The 23,098-nt window shown below is 59.5% G+C and overlaps 1 protein-coding gene and 1 long non-coding RNA gene across 2 annotated transcripts in view; one reads left to right on the forward strand and one right to left on the reverse strand.

The window, feature by feature from the left end:
• Positions 1-23,098, forward strand: part of LOC122387064 (transcription factor Sox-7-like) — a 69,434-nt gene that overhangs the window by 42,623 nt on the left and 3,713 nt on the right. Inside the window, exon 3 of the mRNA XM_043376877.1 lies at positions 20,678-21,445. Within this exon, the coding sequence (XP_043232812.1) occupies positions 20,678-21,445 (768 nt within the window). The remainder of the gene's footprint in view (positions 1-20,677; positions 21,446-23,098) is intronic.
• The window catches only part of LOC122387066, a 43,961-nt gene continuing 26,266 nt past the window's right edge, over positions 5,404-23,098 (reverse strand). The window contains exon 3 of the long non-coding RNA XR_006257493.1: positions 5,404-5,485. This is a non-coding gene — a long non-coding RNA (uncharacterized LOC122387066). The remainder of the gene's footprint in view (positions 5,486-23,098) is intronic.

The raw sequence follows: 23,098 nt of genomic DNA on the forward strand, positions 1-23,098 counted from the left end.
TCCAGCTGATGGCCGGGAGCCGTGTTGTGGCGCGCGCCGCTCCTGTAACCGGGCTGCGCTCGGCCGGGGGTCCCGCCGCTCCCCGGGGCCGCCGGCGGCGCGGCGCCCTCCGTCAGCACTTCTACCGGCAGCCTCCCGGCGCTCCGAGCACGATCCGCGCGCGCGCCGGACCTTTTTGCAGCCGGCCGCTGCGTCTGGGCGCCGCGCTGATGAAATATTACACGAATTAACCCCGTCACCTGCGCGGCGCGGCGGGAGGACGGCAGCCGATTTCATGGGAAGCACCGGCACTCGACCACCGCCGGCGCGCCGAGATTAATTAGCGCCATTGAAGGTGTACACTGCCGCCAGATTTATTAGGCCGCCGCCGTGAACAGCTCATCAGACTTGCTGATCACCGACTCATTGCTGTTTTATTTGGCCACGCCGAAAATTGACGCGGCCACGATGCGTTACGCAAGTGGGGCGTCTGATGCGCGCTGCAGCCGACCAAGACATAAATTGTCAGCTGGTTTGAAGACGCCGACGGGACGGAGCCCGGCGGGACAGGCGGCTGATGATCGCCAGTGCCTTGGGATGCACCCGGCTGCGAACCCGTCAATTAAAATTTGTCAAAAGTGCTCATTTTTTGACTGTGGTAACAAGCGGCGATGGTCGCGGCGATGCGGCGGTCCTAAATATTTCTCGGTGTCGATGCGTCTCGATTGCCGCAGACGCGGCCGGCCCGCGCTGCTCCAGATTAAAGCTCTCGCCGCGCACACACAATGGGAGAGCGGACGGCGATTTTTGGCGACGGCCGATCGTCCAATCAATCAGCGCGCGCCGCGCTGGGAGCGGCCGATCAGCGCGCCGATAGCGATGCCGCGCAGATAATTAGCTGGCGGCATCGGTCGCGCTGCGGTCGCCGGTAGCCGCCGCCGCCGCCCCCGCCCGGCGGCGGCCGTCAGATGAAACCGATCAGCGGCCGCCCGGACGGACAGTTTCCCGCTACTGCACCGATGGCCGCCGATACGGCCGAGATCGAGCCTGCAGCCGCCGAGTCGGCGGCGCTGAAACCGCTGATACGGGCCGGCGTCGGTCGGAGAAAATCCGGGCGTCAGGCAATGCCCATTCCTGGCGTAGTTCGGAACTTTCAGCCGGTTGCGTTTCGTTTCTGAGCGGAGCTCTGTTTTCCCACCTTTCTGAATCGGTCCGGTCTGTAGCCCGTCATCACGCCGCGGCGATGCCTGAAGTAGATGGGCCAGTCTGCCTGTCTGCGGCGGATAACCGGACTCTCCATTTACTGTGTAAAACTCTGCCGGCGGAGGTGTCGGCCTAAGTAGTGAAGTGGTCACCCGGGTGGCCGGGCGCTGACGGCCAACAGACGGCTTAGGCGGCTACTATGATAGGTGTGCCGGGCGCCGGCAGACCGGCCTGCACAGCCGGTGTTGGCTCGGCCCGGCCGCGGTGGGTGGCGGGTTCTATCTAATGGGTGCTGCATTAGGCAGCCGCGCTCACAGCCGCCGGTAATTCCCAAACGGTGTTCGAGGGGGCGAGATGAAATGAGCCTGATGCTCGGTGAAAACCGCTCAGATGCTGTTCGATTGGCACTGAGCTGACAGGTGACAAGACAGAACTGCTGTTCAAATTGTTAACAGCGATCGCACATTGCCGTATTGAGAGCTCCGCTGTTAGCTGAGCGGGTTGCGGTCCGAGTGCGCCCAGCTCCGTAGGTAACTGATCGAATGCAATGAATGAATCGCCTCTTCTGGAAAAAAAGACATATGGCAAGACCCCCCAAAAGTGTGTAATATATTCTTGCCATTTATGTAATGAATGATATATTTTATAGCTCCTTCAACGTCTGTTTCTTTTTCCTTTTTTCTTCTGCCTTACACAAGCTATAAAAATTGTCTGAGTTACTCTGTGAAGATTGTTTCAATCGTTCTGCAGTTGCAATGACATTGTCATTACATCGATCCGGTAACAGTACTTGAATCTGGTGACTTATGCTTTACCGATACGACTTAAAATTATCAATATGTAGATCCACTGCACAATGACCCCAGTTGTGGTCCAATGGAGGCGGGCTCCGTCCGAGATCCCGTCACCGCCTTTCTGTTGTCCCTCCTCTGGTCTGCACCGTGTGTGGAAGACGACAGGAGCCGTATCGGACAGACGTCCCAAACAAGACGTGACGGCACCTCGGTACCATGTCGATTACAAAAGGATTAGCGGTCTGAAGTTATCAAACAGCAGGGCTAATCCAGTCCCAGCAGAGTGATTTAGATGTAACCTCCCACGACAGCCAATTGCGAGAGCAGATTTATCACGGATCAGTTGTCTGATGTCAGAGAGTACCAAGAATGGTACAGATGCTGTGAAGAAAAATGACTTGACTATTTTTGAAACGCCTCCTGGCGTAAGTTCACTACCTATCACCGTGTTTACCTTTTAGAATAAGTGCTTGGGATACGAGTATGGCTGCCAGGCACATGACGGCCCATTATTTCTAGAATGGTTATAGCCGACCCACCAAAATCAGCAGCGATCCCAAGTGACTCGGTCCTGATCGGGTCGCACCACCGCGCCGTTCAGCGGTGTTTTGTCCGACACTGCCAGCGCCCATCTGACCGTCCGTCACATTACTGCAGGCAGCGGCCTGTCCGCCGGAGCAGCGCTCACTTTAACGCACATCAGACTGGGGAGGCCGGCGGGGCCGTGCGCTCGATAAGCCATGCGACCGCCTGCTCTTATATAGCGCGCTCTGGCCCGCGCTCCATACCAGAGTTCAATAAAATGCCTGAGTGCAATTACTCGCACTCGTGTAGGCAAAACGTGCGCGCTGGTGTCCGTAAGAAGGAAAGTGTGGTCTGGCCATTTATCTTTCTGTCAGAATGATGTGTTCCCGTGATGCGGACATCGGCCTATCTTCAGGAAACGTGCATCATCCTAAATGCACCTACACAGATAGCACATCTTGTACACAACGCGGGCGGTGGAAATTTCCTGCCGTCCGTCCGTCTGCAGCGGGTATCTGTCCGTCTTGCAGCGGGCAGACACCCGAGCGGGCAGACGAATATCTAATCCATCGATCTCGGCTCTTCATTGACGTCATGGCGGCCGGCCGGCGGGCCGTGCTGCGTCTGGTCGCCGGGCGGGGCCGCCCTGGGATGACCGTGAGAACGGCGGCAGGCCGCGCGTCACCGACCCGTCACAGAGTCACACACTGACCGGGGGGTGCCGCGGCGGGCCGACCGACCCGTCACAGAGTCACACACTGACCGGGGGGTGCCGCGGCGGGCCGACCGACCCGTCACAGAGTCACACACTGACCGGTGGGTGCCGCGGCGGGCCGACCGACCCGTCACAGAGTCACACACTGACCGGTGGGTGCCGCGCGTCACCGACCCGTCACAGAGTCACACACTGACCGGTGGGTGCCGCGGCGGGCCGACCGACCCGCGCTGACCGGGACCCGGCCCGGGCCGGCCGACCGACGGGCCTGTTTTTCGGCACCGGAGCGCCGGAAGCGGCGGGTCGGCGGCGTCACGAGCCGCCACCGAACCGACCGGGCGGCCGTAATTTTCCTGTCCGGCTGCCCCATTGTCCCCGCGTGTAAGTAACAAGATATCGCGAAAATTACGTGAATTGCTGTTGCAAATGTGCAGCGGCGGGGCGCCGGCTGACCGGTCGGCGGCGCACACGCCTCTGGAGGGGCCGCTGCGCCGGCGGACGGCGAGCTTCCGCCGGCGGACGGCCTGCAGCGGACCAGTTCGGGCAGCCCCCCCCCCCCTGCAGCCCCCCAGGCAGAGGCCACCCCGGGCGGGCCCCGCGCGGCGACCCGCCCCGTCCCGCCATGACACCGGTACAGAGAGAGCAGAGCAGGGCAGCGCACGGCGCCGGCCGCCGCCGGCTCATTAAAAGCGGCCCATTAATCGTGCAGCCTTTCCTGTCGGTGGCCGGGCTCGACTGCGTGAAGGCCGGTCCGTGCGACGTCAGTGCAATCAGCCGGCCGGTGACGTCACTGACGGCGTCAGCTGACGGCGCGCGCCTCATTGTCCCGGCCGGATGGCAGCCAGTTTCGTTATAGGGCCGGGAGCTCAGCCCCGTGCGTCGGAGTCGCAAACCGAATTTCGACACCGCATGCACGTGTAAGCGAAACGACCTTCCGATGTTACTGGAAAGCACCTGAATGTAATAACGGCGGGACCGAAAGCCGGTTATAAATTTTAAGGGCCGTAGGATTCCACATCAGCGAAGCCTGAAATTATGCATCGGTATTTCGCCTGATTATTTTTACCAGTTGCACAGATAATGAGCAGTGCTGTTCAATCGACGAACATCGTAACTGTGTTTTCACATTGCGACCATCGCGCCGCTTTGGTATGTTTTTTTCAGAGGGTTAATTCGCTTTGTCCGTATAGCGGATAGGTCAGTTACTCAATGGGAAAATTATCATTTCTTCACCTCACCTGCTTATTGTTGTTTCACTTAGTGTTTTATTTAGGCTGGTCATCCATCTCAAATTTCCCATGATGTAACTGAATTAGCTCAGCTCCGTGCAGTGAGGAACTTTGTCCGTTTGTGATCCCAGCTCGTGAGCGGTGAACTCACAAGGACAGGTTTGCCTAGAGCACCGTAGTAGTAGTTATAGGCCTCACGTAGCGACAGTGGCAACCTATGGTCCACCAGCCATCAGTTCACGCTGCCTACCGATTGGTCGCCGTTCCCGTGACGTCATTGGGGACGTGCACCGGCCGCGGCCGAGCGGAGGTTTTTTATCGGCGACCGACAGGGAAAATTACTCAGCATTTGCAGGAGACCGCCATAAAATCGAGCGCACGCAACGCTCGTCCCGGCCAGCTGGCCTCGTCACCAGGATTGTCCAAATTCCGCGCCCGGTGCCGTGGCCCGGGTCAGCTCCGTTTTTGCCCTCCGAGCTCCCCAGCTCTGGCAGCCGCGGCGTAAACGTTTGCAACATTGCAGAAAGAAACGACCGTTTGTGTCTCGCCGCAGCCCCATTTCGCGGCCGCTAATACCCTAGTGAAAATTTACTGGTCGTGGCGGGGCCGGCCGGAAGCGGCGGATGAGGCGAAAAGTGACGGGGCCGGCCGCTAACTGAAATACCTGCTGCGGCGGCTGTGTCGAGCCGCGGCCGACACCGACACGGCTGCAGGTGTGCCGCCGCGGCGCGGAGCGGCGGCCCGTGACGCCGTGACGGCCTGTGACGGGCCCGTAACGGCCTGTGGCGACCGTGACGGCGTCTCTGCGGTCACGGCAATTAGGCCGGCCGGCGCGCAGTTTCGCCTCACGGTCCGCGCAGTGGACGGGGCGGGGCAGCGGGCCGCGACCGGCCGGGATCTGACCTGTGGCCGCCGCAGTAGCCATGGGGAGCCGGGCGGCAGGTTCTGGACAACTGACCTGCACTAGTGGCCATTGGCCGCGGAGACGGTGCTGGGGCCGGCTACCAGGCAAACGCAAATGAACCGCGAGCGAGCTCCGTCTGCAACACAAAAGGTTTGTCTTTCATATCCTTGGAAACTCGAGACACAACATAACCAGTCGTCTTCAGTACATCCTGAGGACGCGTGCATTGTCCGACCTTCCTGCCTGAGCTGTGCGGGCGGGCGGCACGCGTGCCTGCAGCGATGGACGAGGAAGGGCCGGGGACTCTGGGTCTGTTTGCCTGCTCGGCGATATGGCCGGCGATAAGTCCGGCGACCACTAATGATACAGTCATGTCGGCCGGCGCCCGGGGCCAGCTGCGGCCGCCGAGGTCGCCGGCGGTAAGCCCTGGGCCATGCAGCGGACCGTCGAGGCAGCCTCGGTCGTGACGCGCCGACCGGCCAGATGCGCCCGGAATCCGGCCCGGCCACGCACACGCGACAGTCTGCGGTGCGCGCGCTGATGGTCCGCGCCGGCGAGCGGGGGTCGCGGCGCGCCGGGTATGTGCGTGGACTGACGGCGCGGGGATTTGCGCTGCCGGCACGCTGCGGGGAGTCCGGGCCATTAGATCTCTGAGTGCGCGCCGGGGGCGGCGAGCCGGAGAGGATCTGCGCCGCGCGCACGAGGTCAGCCCGCTCCGTGAGTAATGCATGCCGCGAACCGGACAGGCCGATGTAGAGTTACTGTTTGCGACACTCACGGACACCCATATCCAAGGACCATCAATGCGACCAAGGCTATGCCAGCGTCGACACCGGCCTATCTCTCGGCTCGGTTGCCTGCACACTGTGTGTCTCCGGGAACGGACGCTGAATGGGGCCCGAGTCCCGGCTGATCCCGTTACTGACAACTACCGCCCATAACGAGCACGGAAGCGGCGACCACAGAGCGCGCACAGAGCTGTGTTCGCCCCGGCGGACACCCTCCGACTCCAGTCGCGCTACTGGGAAGCCGGCCGCGCGGCTCCTCCGTTTATGCTAAGTCGAACCAGCCGCGGTGTTGGCTGCCGTCCGGCCGCCGGTGGTCCACTAGCATGCATGAGATGCGCTCCATCGGCGACATCGAATCAATCAGCGCTCGAGCGGGCGTCATTAGATGAGGGAGCGCTGGCGGCCGGACGCTGCGGACACGTGTCGGTCGCGGGGGGCCGGCGGACGGACCGGACCGGTCGCCCGTCAGCCGCCGCACGCCGGCCTCTGACGGACGGCTCCCCCTCGCCGGGACACTGCTCGGCGCCATCACATACAGGTGTCACGGGCCGCGTGAACATCCTGGTGGTGCGGTGACGGAGCTGAGCTGACCTGCTGTCGGAGACGGGTGTCACGGCGCGGGGCACTGCGTCAAACACCGGCGGAGGGCCGCGGGGATCTGGCGACGGTACCCCAGCAGGAGATGGGCGACTTCACACGGAGCTGGGCCCGACTGAGGGCACATGACTCGGGTCTTGTGCAGGGTCTGCGATACTCCGATTACAGGCAGACCGATCCCTCGGATACGAAAACTATCACTAAGACTTAGGTCATGGAATGCAGACTATTCCGATTTTTCACGAGATGTGGCCGATGTCTGTCATGCTATCTCAATTTTCTTTCTGCAGCTCTTCACAAAATCATTAGGAACTGGCTATTTCATAAAAATGGATCGCGAAACTCCCCGCACCGCCACCTTACGGATGCACGGGTAGACCATTTGATATAATTTCTCTGTTCAGAAGGAATGTAATTACGATGCTGCTTACCTACTCCTGATTAAATTAGCGCTACTCGTTTACAATTTATTACTCCTTATTTTATTTATTCGCATCTTATTCATCGTAAGCTTTTGACATTATCGATTTCTAAATAAAGCACATTAACTTACGCGTTCCTCACTTTCGCTGATAACATGCAATTGCCATTCGATGTTTTGTTTTAACACATCGCCGGCACTTTCCATCCTATCGTTATACGAGTATAGTGCCGCCTGTGGATGCCGTATCGTGCTCCATTGTCGACAGACCGCCTGTCGACGCTGGTGATGACTGCTGATGATATACGGCTGTGTGCTCACGATCGGCTAACTGTTTGCCGCCAATCTGCTTACATATTCGATGCACTTTTACGTTCCAAGGCTGGCGCGGGTCCATTCAGGTGCGGGCCAGCCGTTCCGCCGGCCGGCCGGCGGGCCTATCTGGTCCGCCGGCCTGCGAGGGTGTGGGGGGGCGGCACGCACGGCTCCAGTGTCGCCCTGTTGTGGTCAGTCGACCCGAGTTCGATCAGCAATACAAACTGACTCGAACTGGCGCCTTGGACGGTGACTTCTGGGGCAGCGGTCAAGGATTGTAAACACTGAGCACATGAATGGTGCCCAAACTTTGCAAAGCTATGCATGCACGGTAGCCACTTTTGCGACATTGGGCTTAACGAATCAGTATCAGCCGAAGCGGATCTATAAGCCGAAACTGAATGCATTGTCGTCGCCGTGTTGTTTTGACAAACATTTCACTCCGTCCACCGAATCAATGGGGACAAGTCTCATTCCAAGGAGTATTGTTGCCAGCGAGGCTAGGGCACCAACCGCACCGGCTGCTCGGTTCAAATGCTGACTAAGTCGGGTCCTTTTCGAAAGTCGGTCACTATGAAGCGGCGCGAGGCTGTGAAACATCTCACTCTTATCGCCGCCGAGTGAGGGCCACGAACCGCTCTCCGGGCTGCGATAGCCCAGTGAAGCATTAGCACGTTTATCGTGGGTAAAGTGATGTTATTTGTTTTTATGGCGCGTTTTTGTGCGCTTTTCTCGCGCTCTCTGTCACACCGCCGCCTCGGGTCGGGAGTAATTCACGTGACCCGCCCCTCCCCGGTGACCTGAGCGCGGCCGGTCGCCCGAGGTGCCGGCGCCGTCCGCAGCCATTTGTCGGCCGGCGCGTGACGAGGGCGTCGGACGCGGCAGGGCCGTCCGATGGCCGGTGGTGTACTAACGGAGCTGTCTGAACCACGCCGTGGGGGGGGGGAGGGGGGGCATATACCGTCCAGTCACATCGCCCCGGGAGATGGCTCGGCAATTTGTGTGTGAAACGATGGAGAGGTAGTCATTGAGACATCGACAACCTCACTCACGGATTAGCGAGACTCGTGGAAGCCTGGGAGACATTGGAAAAGCCACCGAAAATGCATCAGGTCTCAATAACTGATGGGTGGACTTAGCATGGGCCCCCGACACTGTATCATCCAAACATTGATTCAAGGTTTTCATCTGTCGCAGGGCGGGTATAAGAATGAACCATCGACCTCAGTGACGGGGGCCGACGAAGTGAAAGGCGAGGTCTGGTAACCCGATTAGGGCCGCTCCGTTTTTACTCCTAATGCAACGCCTTTACCTTAAATAAATGATGTTAATCAGCCGTTAGGAATATGCAACGACACCTGCGCTACAGATGAGTTGATAACAGTCTTTTGGCGTCCTGGGCACCTTCCTGCACCGGTCACAGGAACTGAATACTGGATCATGACTAATTGAGACCTGATAAGCCGGCTCAATTAGCGTGCTGTACTCATTCGTTAGCGTCCGCGCCCGGACTGAAAACACCGGAATAGCGCGCTTTTTCGGTTCATGCATTTTTACACAGACGCTGCATGTCATGCAATCAATTGTGTTTACCTCAAAACCATGACTAACCAGCGACAGGTCTCATGCAAAGTCGCCGAAAACACCGATTCCCCGGCTCTCCAGATGACTGCAGCCGCCACCGGGCTAATAAACCCGCTTTATTACAACCGAGAACGTGTCTTTTACTCATCGCGGCGCCCGGTTTGGTCTCGGGGAGCGGACAGCAGGAAAACTGGGGCCGGCGGGGAGCGCTTTTCCGGCTCGGAGCGCGGTCGGACGGACGCCGGCCGTCCCTCGGCGGGGAACTGGCGGTGACCGCTGGTCTCGGCACCCTCCGACCGGGCCGGGTCGCCTTCCCGGTGACCCGGCCTGACCCGCGGCTCTCTGCGCCGGCCGGGACCGGGCGGCGGGGGCGGACCCACCCGGCCGCCGAGGTCACCCGAGAGCGGCCTTTTTGTGGCCACTTTTTGTCGGCGCTCCGTAATTAAGACATTGCACGGATCAGCTGGAGGTATATCTGATGGTACCCACTCGGGAATTAGGCCCTGTTTATGGCGATGCCCGTAAATAGTGCCATCACGAGCGGGGCTGCGTGCGACTGCGCCGCGTCTCCCGGACGCCGGCTGAGAACCCGTCTGAGAACCGACACAATGTCACACGCCGCCGGACCCGATCGAACTCACCAGAGCTGCCCGAGTACCCACCGGCCGGAACTAAAACTGCCGCAACATGTTCGAACCTTTTACTTCTTGCAACATCAGCTGAGAAGTCACCAAACGCCTTCCCTGCAAGACTGTGAAAGGCAAAGGAGGTTTTCAATCGCGCTAGCCATATCACTACAAGCTGTTTCGTCCAAAACGAGCGTCCAGGCTCGGTCGGCTCTGGCCCGGTATCCGCCAGTTCGGTTAGTCGAGACGAGTGTTTAGTGCCGAATCTGTCGTGTCCAACCACTATCGACTCAAACCGACTGTCAAGATGACATTGATAGGCTCTCTACCAGGCATTACAAGTACGTATTACAAGTTAATTCCCTCTCCGCAGCCGTTTTTACGTTACGCCGCCTGTAAGTTGTAAGATCTGCAGCCGATTTTTAGCGAGGCGTTTATTATGCATTCGCCTGCGGCAATGTCGGTTTTGCGGTGCTCCAGCGGCGTTTTCGACGTCGTTATGCTGGTGAACTCGCCAATCAGACTCGCTCTGCAGCCAGTAGCTGTGGAGCTCAGGCTTCCAGACCCGGTGACCCGCATTGAACCCGACTGATGTCCACCCAACGGCACACATACCGCAGCATTGCCCTCCGCAGAAGTGCCTCGGGTGGCGGGGCCCACGGAGATTAGATGCGATCGGCCGACAAAAAGCAGCCACCGCGACCGATACTGAGCGACGTTTGTTGACGTTTCTGCACGAAGAGACGAGGAAGCCGGCCGGCCGTTTTTGCGCGTGTTTATAAATTCGGGAAGTCACCGTCGTGACAGTTGTCTGCGCGCCGGTAGCCGGCGAGCCTGTCGGCAGACACGGCAGACGCCGGCGGCCCCCGATCAGATCTCAAACGGCATCGAACGGGCCGGTGAGAACCGGCGACTTGTCGGGGAGAGGTATGCGTGGGGCACCGACCCACCGGGCTGCCGCCGCGGACAGACAGCCTCCGCCTCAGTCACCCACTGTTCAGATGTCGTCGACTGACGCGGCAGTTAGGACGACTGGATAGGGAGCTGGTCCCGATCGGTGGTTTGTGGTTTGCGTAGTAGCTATACGGTGCTCCCGTATCGACTTACTGGTCTCAGTATATCTGGCCAGACTATACTGAATCGGCTTCCGACGGTCGCCCAGGCCTAGGTCCTGCACTGCCGTGGCGCCCGGCCGTGGTGTCTGCCGATCCCCGCCGTGGCGCCCGGCCGTGGTGTCTGCCGATCCCCGCCGGGACGCTCTATCAGGATCAGACTGGGTCTCGCCCGCGGTACACACGGACGTCGGCTCGTGATGATTTGTAACGGTGTCGCCGCAGATGACAGACTGATCCAATGTCGGCTGCATGCCACGAGCATTCCAAATCTAGATCTCGGCTGAACGAACTCAAAGAAGTGATGCAGGTATTTTTTGTGCCGAATATTGCAATATTTCGGATGATTTTGGCCGTTTTTACGGTTCCTGCTCTGGCCGCCGGCGGGCGCAGAGATGTCTCTCCGCTGCGGCTGACAACACGACGCAGCTTATAAATGACGAGCCGTCCGGCTGAGGATGACGAATCGGCCGACCGGGGACGGCCGCGCGCTGAAAAACCGGACAGTATCGGAGGCGCACATCGCGCGCCGGCCCCGGCCGCCCGTGGGAAGAGCTGTTTTTGTTTTGCCGCCGGTGTCCGTCCGATTAGGTCGGGCGGTGGAGGAGGTGGCGGCGGCGCCGCGCAGTGTCGTGACAGCGCGTATCAGCCGGCCTCGGCGCGGGGTGGCACGGACGCTGCTCGGCCGGGATGCCCGATTAGCATGTGCTGCATGCTACAGACTTGAAACCGGATACCCTAACATTTCTCGTAGCAGCTTTCGCAGATTTATGCGACATACAGGCGAGGGCCGTTTCCTCGATTCATCAAGGGGCTGGGCGGCGGCGGCGGTGATCGGTCCCAAGGGTGGACACTGGACACTTTCCACAGGACCCGAGTGTCCCGAGGGTGGACACTGAACACTATCGGTCCGGAGTGGCCCGTGGGCCGACACTCGCCATAGGTCCCGAGGACGGATACGTACCCTAGCCGAGCAGCCATAACCGCCGCTGACCAATGTCAATTATGTCATCTGCATGCTTCGAATCAACCACAAAGATAAGCCCAATCTTCTAGTGGGTTCAGCGGTTTGATGAAATGCACTGAAATCGATGAAAAATTAACTTTAAATGAAAGATGATTGGAGTAATTAGGCTTAAAATAATCCCATCAGTTTTTCCAGCACGTTCGATGGTTTTAGTCGTGCAGAGACCGGTAGCAATTTGTAATCGCTGGTCGGCAGTGTTGATCTCTTAATTAAGGGAGATTACCAGGAGCAAAAATGGATCTGCGGGTAAACGAAAATAGCATCCTGCATCTGGTATTGAGCCGTCCATGTGAAATGTTGCAGAGTGACGGAGGACCGGCATTCACTGCTCGTACGAGCCCGTGTGACCGACGCTAGGTGGCAGGCTTTGCGGGCCGCAGACAGGATGTAGGGAGCTCCGTATCCCGAGTGCGGGCAGCGTTTTCAGAACCCCCTCCGCGGGTACCCCTCTATCTGCGCGCCGCTCACGACTGGGTACCCGTGGCGCCGGCCTCTGAGAGCTGAGCGCGCCGCGCGGTCCGCGGGCCGCCGCTGTCGCCGCGGACCGGTCCCGGAGACTCGGAGGCGCCGCCGACCCCCGCCGGCCGCCGAACAAGACGTCATGTCAGCGCCGGCCGCTCCCGGCATACCGGCCATCATATTTGGCCGAGCCGAGTCCGAGTGCCGGGCCGTGCGGCGCCGCCGCCGCCGGAGGTCCCCCGGCCGCCGGCGCCGCTGAGGGGGGGGGGGGCTCTCCGCTCCGACAGCTCCCAGCCGCCGCTGCAGTGGGGAGTGGGCTGTCCAAACAGCAGCCGCAGAGACCGGCAGGTGGCGCCGCTCACCGGACTGACCATGACGTCACCGCAGCTCTGACACCGCGGCGGGCCGCAGAGCTCTGAGCTGGGGTCGGGGCCGGCTGCAGTTCCCCGTGCTGGGTCTGCTGCAGGCAGGGACTGAGCAGGAGTAGAGGGGAAGGCGGTCTGGGACCCAGCCTCCCGGCCGGCTCGTCACACAGAGTGGCAGCGCCGCGAACGGACTGACGCGCCGGACGCCCGAGCTGTTCCCACCGTGTCGTCCCGCCTCCATTTGCGGCCCGCTGAATGTTTGAATTCGAAATGTGCATACGCTTTACAGCGGCGTGGACACCGGACAGCCACACATGCGGGGCTGGGCGCGTATCGTTTGTAGGCAGCTGCAGCGCTTGCAGAGATGATTCAGCTTGCAGAGTTAGGACTGGAGCTTTATGCTAGTGAAGTGTGGGACGTGTTGGTGTTTTGTAGAACATATCACTCTGGAATATTGAATAACAATAACCAGTGTGTATCGGAGAAAAATGCGCCGCTTTCTACCGACCGTCCAACAACGCGCGGCTCCGACAGGATAGGAGTGGACCGATCCTGATGCCGCCGCCGCCTGATGTCAGCGCGGTCACTGCCACTGGTAAACGGGGGGCCGTTCACTGCTGGAACGACAGCCGACGCCGCCAACAACGTGTATTTAGATCTTCCTCAGCTACGTCGCCGCTACTTTGCTCCCACGTCCTCAGAAACTCCGTTTTGGCATAGAAAGATAACACCATTAGATTTCTTTGGAAACTGCAATGGAGCATAGGAGAGTAGCACCGAGAACAGCCGATTGCGCTGGTTTCACCTGACTGTCGATTTTATAAGGCTATACCTACTCGACGAGATGGTGACCAGATCAAAGATGGGTGAGTGAGCTGATACCTGTGGCAGATGTGGACTCTCGGGAAGCGCCGCCACCAGCCGGTGAGGTGTGCGCCCCCGTCGAGCCCTATCGCCGCCGCTGGGGCGCACGCAGATAATGTGCATCTGGACACATCGGCGGCGGCGGCGGACAGGGCGGCCGGCGCCGCGCTGCATCCGTGATGAGACCACCCGGCGGTGCCGTCGGCGGGCCGGACGGCGACGATCGGTCAGCGGCGTCACCGGCCGCCACCGCGGCCCCGCGCGGCGCCCGCAAAAACGCCGTCCCACTCCCCCGGCCCGCGCCGTCCGCCGGCTCTCAACAGCTCGAGGGGGCGCGCTCCGACCGGCGGCCTTAGACTCTCGAAACCATGGAGGTCTAGGGGTTTCGTTTTATTTTCCTCTGAGTACACAAAAACGTTTTTATCGTTTTAATCCAATTGGGGTTGATCCAAATTTGGTCTGTTTGGTATTCGCTCCGGCCGCGGCCCTCACGCCTCAGCGGAGGAATCCATTTCGCGCCGTCATCCCAAGTGGGCCAACTGGCCTCGGCGCTCGGCGGGAATGTGGGCGGCCGCACGGACGGCGCCGGGTGGTCCCGATCACCGGTCACCATCGCGCGCCACGCGTCTGCGCCGACTGTCGCCAGCGCGTCGTCAACGGCGCATTCCTGGAGCGGCGCGCCGGAGATGCCGACAGGCGGCGCGCGTGGATCGGTATCGGGCCATCCTCTGCCGGCGGGGGTCAGCGGCGGCCGTGCCCGGTCACGGTCTGACCGAGCGGCCGCCCAGCGGGGTGCGGTCCCGGAGACGTCCCCGGCCCGGAGGACGGCCTGCGACCGGACGTCGCTGCGGGAACTCGGTCTGTCGTCCGTCCCGCGGCCGAGAAACCGCACCAACCCGCTCCCGATGTAACGAGGAGGATCAAGGACGAAACGGAGCATACCCCTACCGCAGACCCCTGTCAACCGATTTGTCCGGTCTGGGTATCTCTGCAAGGATAGTTCAGAGACTAACGAGCTTATCGTAGTAATTCTATGACATATGATGTGAAGAATTTGTTAGCGTGCCATCAGGCGTGCGGCTACATTTGTCACCAGGTGTAGCAGATCTGTAATGGTTTTGAGTCATTGGTTGCCAGTTGTCAAATGACATTTTATACGGTTCTAACGCAGTCACCGCAGTTATGATGTCTAGAGCTGTGAATGTTTGCAAGTTACGTCTTATCAAGCCTACATACTAGAAGCGTTTGATTTCAGGTAGGCCCTGTTCTAGTTGATTACTCCATTCAGCAGAAAATAAACGTACAAATGTAGGGGCGATAATAGTAATGTCGGAACTATATATAGGTATGATGATCCAGATTTATAACTGTTCTAAAGCATTCGCTGGCCACCCTTTCAGAGGGATCATTTCTCTTGCTGAGCCATTGTCTTCTGCTCTCCATCCCGTGGTCGCCATGTCCTCGCTCTCTCTCTCTCTCCCCTCCCCGGCTCTATCCCGGTCTCGTTGTCGGGCCCTCCGAGTGCAGACAGGCGCGCACACGGGCCGGACAGCCGAGCTGACACGTGAGGAACACACACCGGCCGGCACCGGACAGCCGGACAGCCGGACAGGGGTGTCCGCCGCCCGCCCATGGGAACGGACAGAACGGACCTGCGGCGACGGCAGCCAGCCAGACGAACACATAGCAGCAAAAACCACGCCATTCCACATAAAGGGAAAGGCTGAGAAAAAAACGCGAATATATTCTGTGAGGAGGTTTGTTAGCTTGTATGTAAGTCATCCATCCTTAGAATAAGAACATTTTTAATTGTTTTGATTGTGCCTCACTGCGGATGTTGGGATTGCAATACAGATAGATGGAGACGGCTACACCTGTTCCGTGTGGCCGGACACCCGGCCGGTGGACGGTATCCGTCTCCGATGACAGCAGTGATTAATCCCGCGCCTCGCTCACACCCGAAATCGTGAGCGCCTGTTTACCGCGGCCCACGGGGCGCAGCTGGGCGAGGTCGGAGATGACTTCCCCGGCCCGCGTCGGCGTCCGTCCGATACAGAGATAATGGCGAGACACCTTGTTTTGTTAATCGGATAAACAGGATACAGTTGGTGTACGCTGTCAGATGAGCCCCAATTATCCAAAGTTTTTGATGTCAGACAAGATGAGAACAAACAGTCAACGGCGAATGGAAAAATAGAACGACCTGTGTGTTGACGGTCTTACTTTGCCGTTTGACTGGCATCTACTTCAGCAAAATCACAAATGTATGTCGTCGGAGAGTGGCAGTCATTTACATTTTCGTGTGTTTTCACTGATTTGTCCTCCCCCTGTCATCCGCTAGTCCTTTATCTCATTCTTGATCGTTTTTATCCGCTTTCTTGATCTCTTTCTGTTGAAGTTCTTTGCTCCCTGTTGCGTGGATCAGATGTATAAAACGACCAGAGTAATCCTTCCCAGCTATCTGATAAGGAAACACATCGTCACACTGGTGAGCCCCGTTTTTACTGTCAGCTGTGCGCTGTGCTCCAGAAAACATTCCTCAAGGACAGACACTCCAACCGCTGTTCGGACATCGCGCTCTCGGAAACTGCGTCTCCGCTAATCCCTTTTGCCTGCTAGTCCATTAGACAGAAGTCTGTCCGGTGAAGTAAATGCTGATTAGCATGCTGTCGCGTCCGAGGGTTCGCTGCACTACATCCGGACTGGCGGACATAGAGACACGGTGTCGCCACATGTAGACGAGTCGCGGGCCGTTTTTCACCGGCGCCCTGCCGTGTCTCCATAGCGTGTAGGTAGAGCGCCGCGTTCTCCGGGTCTCGTTTGCCCCCCCCCGGCCCCCCGGTGGACGGCGGCACTTCCTTGTTGTACCCGTGGCGCCGATTAGCCGCACCTGTCCTCAAATCACAAAAGGTGTGGCCGCGGTCGGCGGTATGCACCCTCGACCGTCCCGCGCTGGGAGGGGGGGGGGGGCAGCTCTCCCATGGCGGTGGCGGAGGCGTTACTCAGCGACACAGGTGGTTCAGCGGCCGCGATGAGGAGATAGGACCACTTAGCGGCGCCAATTAACCCGCCCTCGGAGGCCGCAGAGGGGCAGGATGTGACGGAGCTTCCGGCGGCAGCGGTAACATCCTTACCTACCCCGCCAGCACAGAGAGATGGAAGAACTGCTCTGGGCAGCCACGGGTAGGCAGCCAGCCCAATATTGATCATATGATAAGGATAATGATAAAAGGATGATCAGTTTATAACATCCCTACATCTTACTCCTATCTTCTCATCCCATTCGTCCCCTCCTTCGCACCGGTCTCACGGTGGGTGTTTTGGCCGGTGCCGTGGCTACGCCACTGACTGTGCCTCACCTGTGCCGTGACCGTGTGTCTTATACTCGTACCTGTGCCGTGACGGTGCCGCTGTGTGCCGGCTCGGTGGCCCGTCTCGTTAGTCGGCTACTTACCAGCGGCCGTACCGTACTGGCGCGATAACGCGACTAATTAAGAGGCCGCGCCGGCCGGAAGAGCCGCTTCTAATCACCGCTTCCGCGACCGCCGAGCCCAGGCCGATGGAGCTGTGTTAATGGGACTCGATGTGCTGATGGGACTGTGCTGATGGGATAGAAATGGGAGATGACGTCGAAGTGCGGTGGATCGAATGTAATGCGTGGTGTGTTTTAGTCTTCTTCGCTGCGTACACTCAAAACTCAAATGATTCCTTTTTTGGTGTAAATGGGGTGTGGTCTAAAACGATACCCACTTTACGCCCTACTTAGACCAGAAGAACACCATCTTAACCCTCTCGAAACACCAAACATACACCCTGTACACCTGTCGAACACCGTTCATACACCCCTCTTGCACCCTTTTAACACCACCTTATTGGTGTAAATGGGGTGTGGTCTAAAACGATACCCACTTTACGCCCTACTTAGACCAGAAGAACACCATCTTAACCCTCTCGAAACACCAAACATACACCCTGTACACCTGTCGAACACCGTTCATACACCCCTCTTGCACCCTTTTAACACCACCAGTAAACCTATATGACACCCGTATCATACCCACTTGCACCGGGTTTACACCCCCTGAACCAGCTTTATGCCACCTTTGCACCTTATGTGGACTCTTTTTACTCTTGTGCTACACCACCTTGCACCCATTTTACTCCTGTTCTACACCCCCTTTGCACCCATTTTACTCCTGTTCTACACCATCTTTGCACCCATTCTACTCCTGTTCTACACCCTCTTTGCACCCATTTTACTCCCGTTCTACACTCCCCTAGCACCCACGGTACACCCGGCTAGCACCATCCATGCACCGCTCCCCAACACCACCGCTCCCCACCTTTTTCATTCGCAGACCCGTCACCCAAGTCAGCCAGCTGGTGCAACATTTATTACAACGAAACTTAAAACGAAACGCATAACTAAGCTTAGCGCATACGAAACTTAGCGCGGCCGCCCAGCCGCGGTGGCCGACTATGACGAACAGTTTCAGTCTATCTTGAAGGAATTGCTGGCCTTGGATGTCGGCCGGGGGCCGCTCAGTAACTAGGAGTAGCACTCTGATTTCTTGGCGGTCCCTTGTTGATAGTTCTCGTTGATAAGACTCTGTTGAGAGAGGTAGTTCCGCCACTGCTGGTTGAACTCGGGCGGAGGGAGCACCAGCGGAGGTGGGCCGTCCATGGGGCGCTGAGAAGCCGAACCCGGCCGAGGTGACGAGTCTGGTTGCGATGGCTGGGAGTGGGCAGCGCGGCCCGGCCGGGGCGGCTGTAAAAGAGTCGCCACTCGGCGGGCGAGCTGTTCCAGCTAGTCGTCACCCAGAAGCACCGGCTGGGTGGGCCTCGCGCCCCCGGCACCGCCTTCGGGTCGATCCAGCTCGAACTATAGCTGGCGAGCCACCTGGCTACTGGTGTTCCTTGACGGCGTGTCGGCTGTTGAGAGGCGCTGGCGCGATGTGGAGGGCGTACCTGGGCGGTCGTTGCCCATCCGCTCCTTGGAAGGGCAGAATCTGGCCGCGGGTAGGCACCGTGGTGCGTCCCGCTAGGCCAGAGGGAGATCCTGCGTCGCACTCCGCACTCACAGCCCACTTAATAGAGGTTTTCACTTTTCACCACCTAGCACTTGGGACGCTCCCCTCGTCGGAGCGTCCTGAGTCGCGGTCACGGCGAAACTGAGCCGTTAACGGCGGCCGAGGGCCCACGCAGGGGCCTAGGCCGCTTCCCATTGGTCAGCCGCGCTGACGTCATGTCGGCAGCCGTTAGAAAGCGCGCGAAAAACGGCGTTGCTTCCTTGTTCAATGAGTGTAAAAGGGGTGTTTCCAGAAAGTTCTTATCCCGATCTATTCCCTTATTACACCCTGATCTGGGCATCGCCATATGGTGTACAGATGGTGTTTCAACGATGGTGTTCGTATAGTGTAAAAAGGGTGTTTCCAGAAAGTTCTTATCCCGATCTATTCCCTTATTACACCCCGATCTGGGCATCGCCGCCCTAGGTGTACAGGTGGTGTTTCAACGATGGTGTTCGTATAGTGTAAAAGGAGTGTTTCCAGAAAGTTCTTATCCCGATATATTCCCTTATTACACCCCGATCTGGGCATCGCCATATGGTGTACAGATGGTGTTTCAACGATGGTGTTCGTATAGTGTAAAAAGGGTGTTTCCAGAAAGTTCGCATCCCGATCTATTCCCTTATTACACCCCGATCTGGGCATCACCTAGGTGTACAGATGGTGTTTCAACGAGGGTGTTCGCCTGGTGTGTTGATGGTATATTTAGCGGATCGGTGTATGAGCGGTGTTAAAAAGGTTCATGGGTGCAAACAGAGACTAACAACGGTGTATAATGGGCATCAGGTTGGCGTACTTCTGGTGCATATCTGGTGTAAAGTGGGTGTAATCCCAACTTAAGGTGTCAATGGGGTATAAATCGTGTTTTCAGTGTATGACTTGAATCTTTTATCTTTCGAAATGCCATGCGATAAGGGATCACTCACGTGGAAGACGTGGCACCTAATTGGGTACCGAAGCATGATGCATAGTCCCGGGTGGGGCCGATGATGCATGATGCATAGTCCTTAATGGGCTGATGTTAAAGCATCTGCTGAAGTGTTTCGGGTGTGCTGTGGGCTGGTGTACTGAGCCTTCCGTAATCTGTATCACTTTTCGTCTGCACACCGAATTGCGTCCACGATATTGGCCATGGCGTATTTCTCGGGAACCCTCCGTTATCGGAAATTCCACTATCTGGCAACTAGTCCTATGTAAACGCGGCTACTGTCTGTATCCTGTCAGTCATTCCCACAAAGCGGCGCGTCCTGCCGCGGCCCCGTCCGGCCGGCCGGCTGCATAATGGGGTGTGACATGAGGTCATGCCAGCTATAATACGGCCCCGGCCTGTGCAATTTTGTGGGATTTCATTTCATTTTATACGATGCTACATCACGATATCATGCCTGCGGTGTACCTCTGCACGTAATGAATTCGGTGCATGCAATTTTATTTAATGTACTAATGACGTGATAAATTGGCCGGGATGGGAAAGATTAAATAAGCAATTAGCAGCATGACACATGGGTTGCGGGACGAGCCCGCCGTGACGTGACGTGATGGGCAGCGTCACGAGACGGTGACGTGGGGCGGCCGCAGCTAATTGCGCCGATTCGTTAGGGGGTGGTGACAGAGATACTGCCGGCGGCGGCCGCCCGGTCGGATCGGCCGCTGACTCACGTTTATGGGAGCGCCGTTTCCCGGCCGGCCGCGCTTCCGCGCCGGGAGCTGCAGTTCCGGCACGAGTTATGGTTCCGGTGTGGCTTTTCACGCACCCCTGTGTGCGGCGATCTATAGACGGCGCCGGTCGTACATATACGTCGGATTGTTTGACCCGGCGGGGGGCGATCGTGACCCGCTGTCAGCCGGCGCCCGACCGCACCCCTGCCCCGTGGTTCCGCCGCTACCCACCCTGTGTCTACTCACCGTTTGTTATAAATGACGTGCGCCTCAAATTCATCACGCTGCGCGCTTTAATGTAAACGGCTCTGTGCTCATGCTTGCTCATGTTACCCTTCGCAGTAAGTTAGACTTGTCAGGTCGGCCTACCAATTATCCGAGCACCTATTGCTGTTCCGTGTAGTGCTGCCCCCGTCTAACCGGCGCCGTTCTGTCTCCCCAGGTAAGAAGTGGCGCGGCCTGACGCCGCACGACCGGCGGCCGTTCGTCGAGGAGGCCGAGCGGCTGCGCGTCCAGCACATGCAGAAACACCCCAACTACAAGTACCGGCCACGGCGCCGCAAACAGGCCAAGGCGAAGGGCGGCGGCTCGGCGGGCGGCTCCGGCGGCTCCGCGGGCACGGCGCCGTCCCGGTCGGCGGGAGCGGGCGCCGCGCGCTCCGACCGCTCCGACACAGAGCCCGCCTCGGCCGACCCGCCGCCGTCCGCCTTCTCCGTCAAACAGGAGGACGAGCTGGCGTGCGGCCCCGGCCGCTACGGCCGCGAGCCCGCCTACGGCTTCACGGGCCTCAGCACGCCGGACACGTCGCCGCGCGGCAGCCCCGAGGAGCCGTACCAGACGGCCGGCTACGGGCCGGCGGCGCCCTTCGGCGGCGAGCCGGCGCCGGCCGCCGTCGGACTGCCCACGCCCGAGATGTCGCCGCTCGAGGGCGACAAGGCGGGCGCCGGCACGCCCGGCGACGACAACCCCGTGTCGCAGCTGATGAGCGTGTTCGGGCCGGGCCGCTCTGGCTACCTGAAGAACGTGGCGCAGCCGTACGGCGGCCGGCTGGGTCTGACGGCGCGCGCCACGCCGCCCGAGCCGTGCACGCCGCCGCCGCTGGTGTCGCCCCAGTACGACTACTACGGCCGGTCGGCCGACAGCCCCGCCGCCGCCGCCGCCGCCGCCGCCGCCGCCTACCAGCAGCAGGCCGCTGAGCGCGCCTACGAAGGTACGCCACCGCCGGGGACAGGTTGGGGGGGGGGGAGGGGGGGAGTGGTGTCACCTGGTCAGGTCAGCACCGGCGTGAGGAGCTTGTGCCAGTCACCACACCTGTATTATCTCTCGCTGTATTTCAGGCTTGCTTTCATTTCTTCACTCCCTGTCATCTGATCTTCTTTGTCATCTTACCCTGGTTTCGCCTTTCTCTTGCAGTGTTTACTTTCCTCTTTATCTTCATAATGAGCTAGCTGAAAGCTCGCTTCGCTGTCACCATGTTTCATGGCCCTGGGCGACACCTTTTTGGGCCTAAATCTGATCAACAATCAGAGGACGGTCTGGTCGGCAGCCACCCACCTGATCGCTGGCAGCCGCGCGCCGCCCTCTTGCCGTCCATCCAGTGTAGGCTGTCGCGGACTCTCCGTGCAGCGGTGAGCTGTCGTCCCGGGCTCCCTCTCAGACGGCCGCGGCTGTCCGTGTAGCGTGTAGCAGGTTGGCTCTCAGAGCGGGGACGGAGTCTGCGGTGGCGGCGCCGCCTCAGATCCGCCGACGGTCGCGGTGCCGCGGTCACGGCGGCCGTCCCGCCGCGCTGCGCCGCCGCCGGCAGCCTATGCTAATGGCCGTGCCCTGTTCCGAGAGCGGCGGCGCGCCGACCGGCCGCCCGATCCGTCACGGCGCCCGACCGCCGACGCAGACGGATTAGAGTGACGCACCCGGCCGGAATCCGCGACAGAGCCGCCGCACCACTTGACCTCGCAGAGCGGCAATCAGGGCCCGCAGGTCACGTGGTTTGCAAAGGCCACCTGCTCTGGACCACGTGACTCTTATATCTAGTGTCGGTGGCCATCGGACTGGAACCACGTGACAGTGTGGTCTGCAGCGGTATTAGCTGGGTGTCCTGTCACGTGTCTCTGCAAAGGGTCAGCCCTCAGCCTTTGGTAGCAGCGGTTTCAGATCCGTCTGTCGGCAGGCCAGCCCCCCCCCCCCCCCCCCGCCCCCTCCCCGTCTCTGCCGGGCGCACCTCCGGTGGCATACCAGGGTCAGCCCACTCCGTCACCGGCCGGCCAGATCGATACCGGAGCGTGCCGGAACACTGCCGGAGCTCTGCGCGCCGACCACCGCCGGACAGAGAGCTCGCAGCCATCATATTGTGCGCACGCCGCCGCCTTCTAGGAACACATTTATGCCCGACAGATGTTCAAGTACGCGGCATTTGTATAAACCGAAACGGCGACACCCGATTTACACCTGTTTCTGTCAAAGTTCCGAAGCAGATTGATGCAGCATGGTGTTCGCTGTGGTCATCCGAATCATATAGGCTCTGCGATCGAGCTGATCTCCCAGTCTGCGGCCGAGTGCAGAGCACGGTCCGCAGGCTGTGTCCCGCTGTCCGCTGAGCGCGGCCCGCTCTGCAGCCGCCGCGCCGGCCCGGTCTGATGTATCCGGCGCGCCGCCCGGCCGACACGGCCGTCCCGCTAACGGATGGCCCAGTGCAGGTCGCCGCCCGCTCATTGGACGCGGCTAATGCGACGGCGAGACGGCGATGGCGGCCGGTCCTCGGCCGGGATGGAGGGTCCTCTGCCGGGATGGAGTCCGAGCCGGGAGGGTCCTCTGAAGGGATGGAGTCCGAGCTGGGAGGGTCACCTCTCCCGGGATGGAGGGTCCT

Source organism: Amphibalanus amphitrite, unplaced genomic scaffold (genome assembly GCF_019059575.1).
Source record: "Amphibalanus amphitrite isolate SeventyFive unplaced genomic scaffold, NRLGWU_Aamphi_draft 000272F_arrow, whole genome shotgun sequence".
In the NCBI taxonomy this organism is placed as follows: domain Eukaryota; kingdom Metazoa; phylum Arthropoda; class Thecostraca; order Balanomorpha; family Balanidae; genus Amphibalanus; species Amphibalanus amphitrite.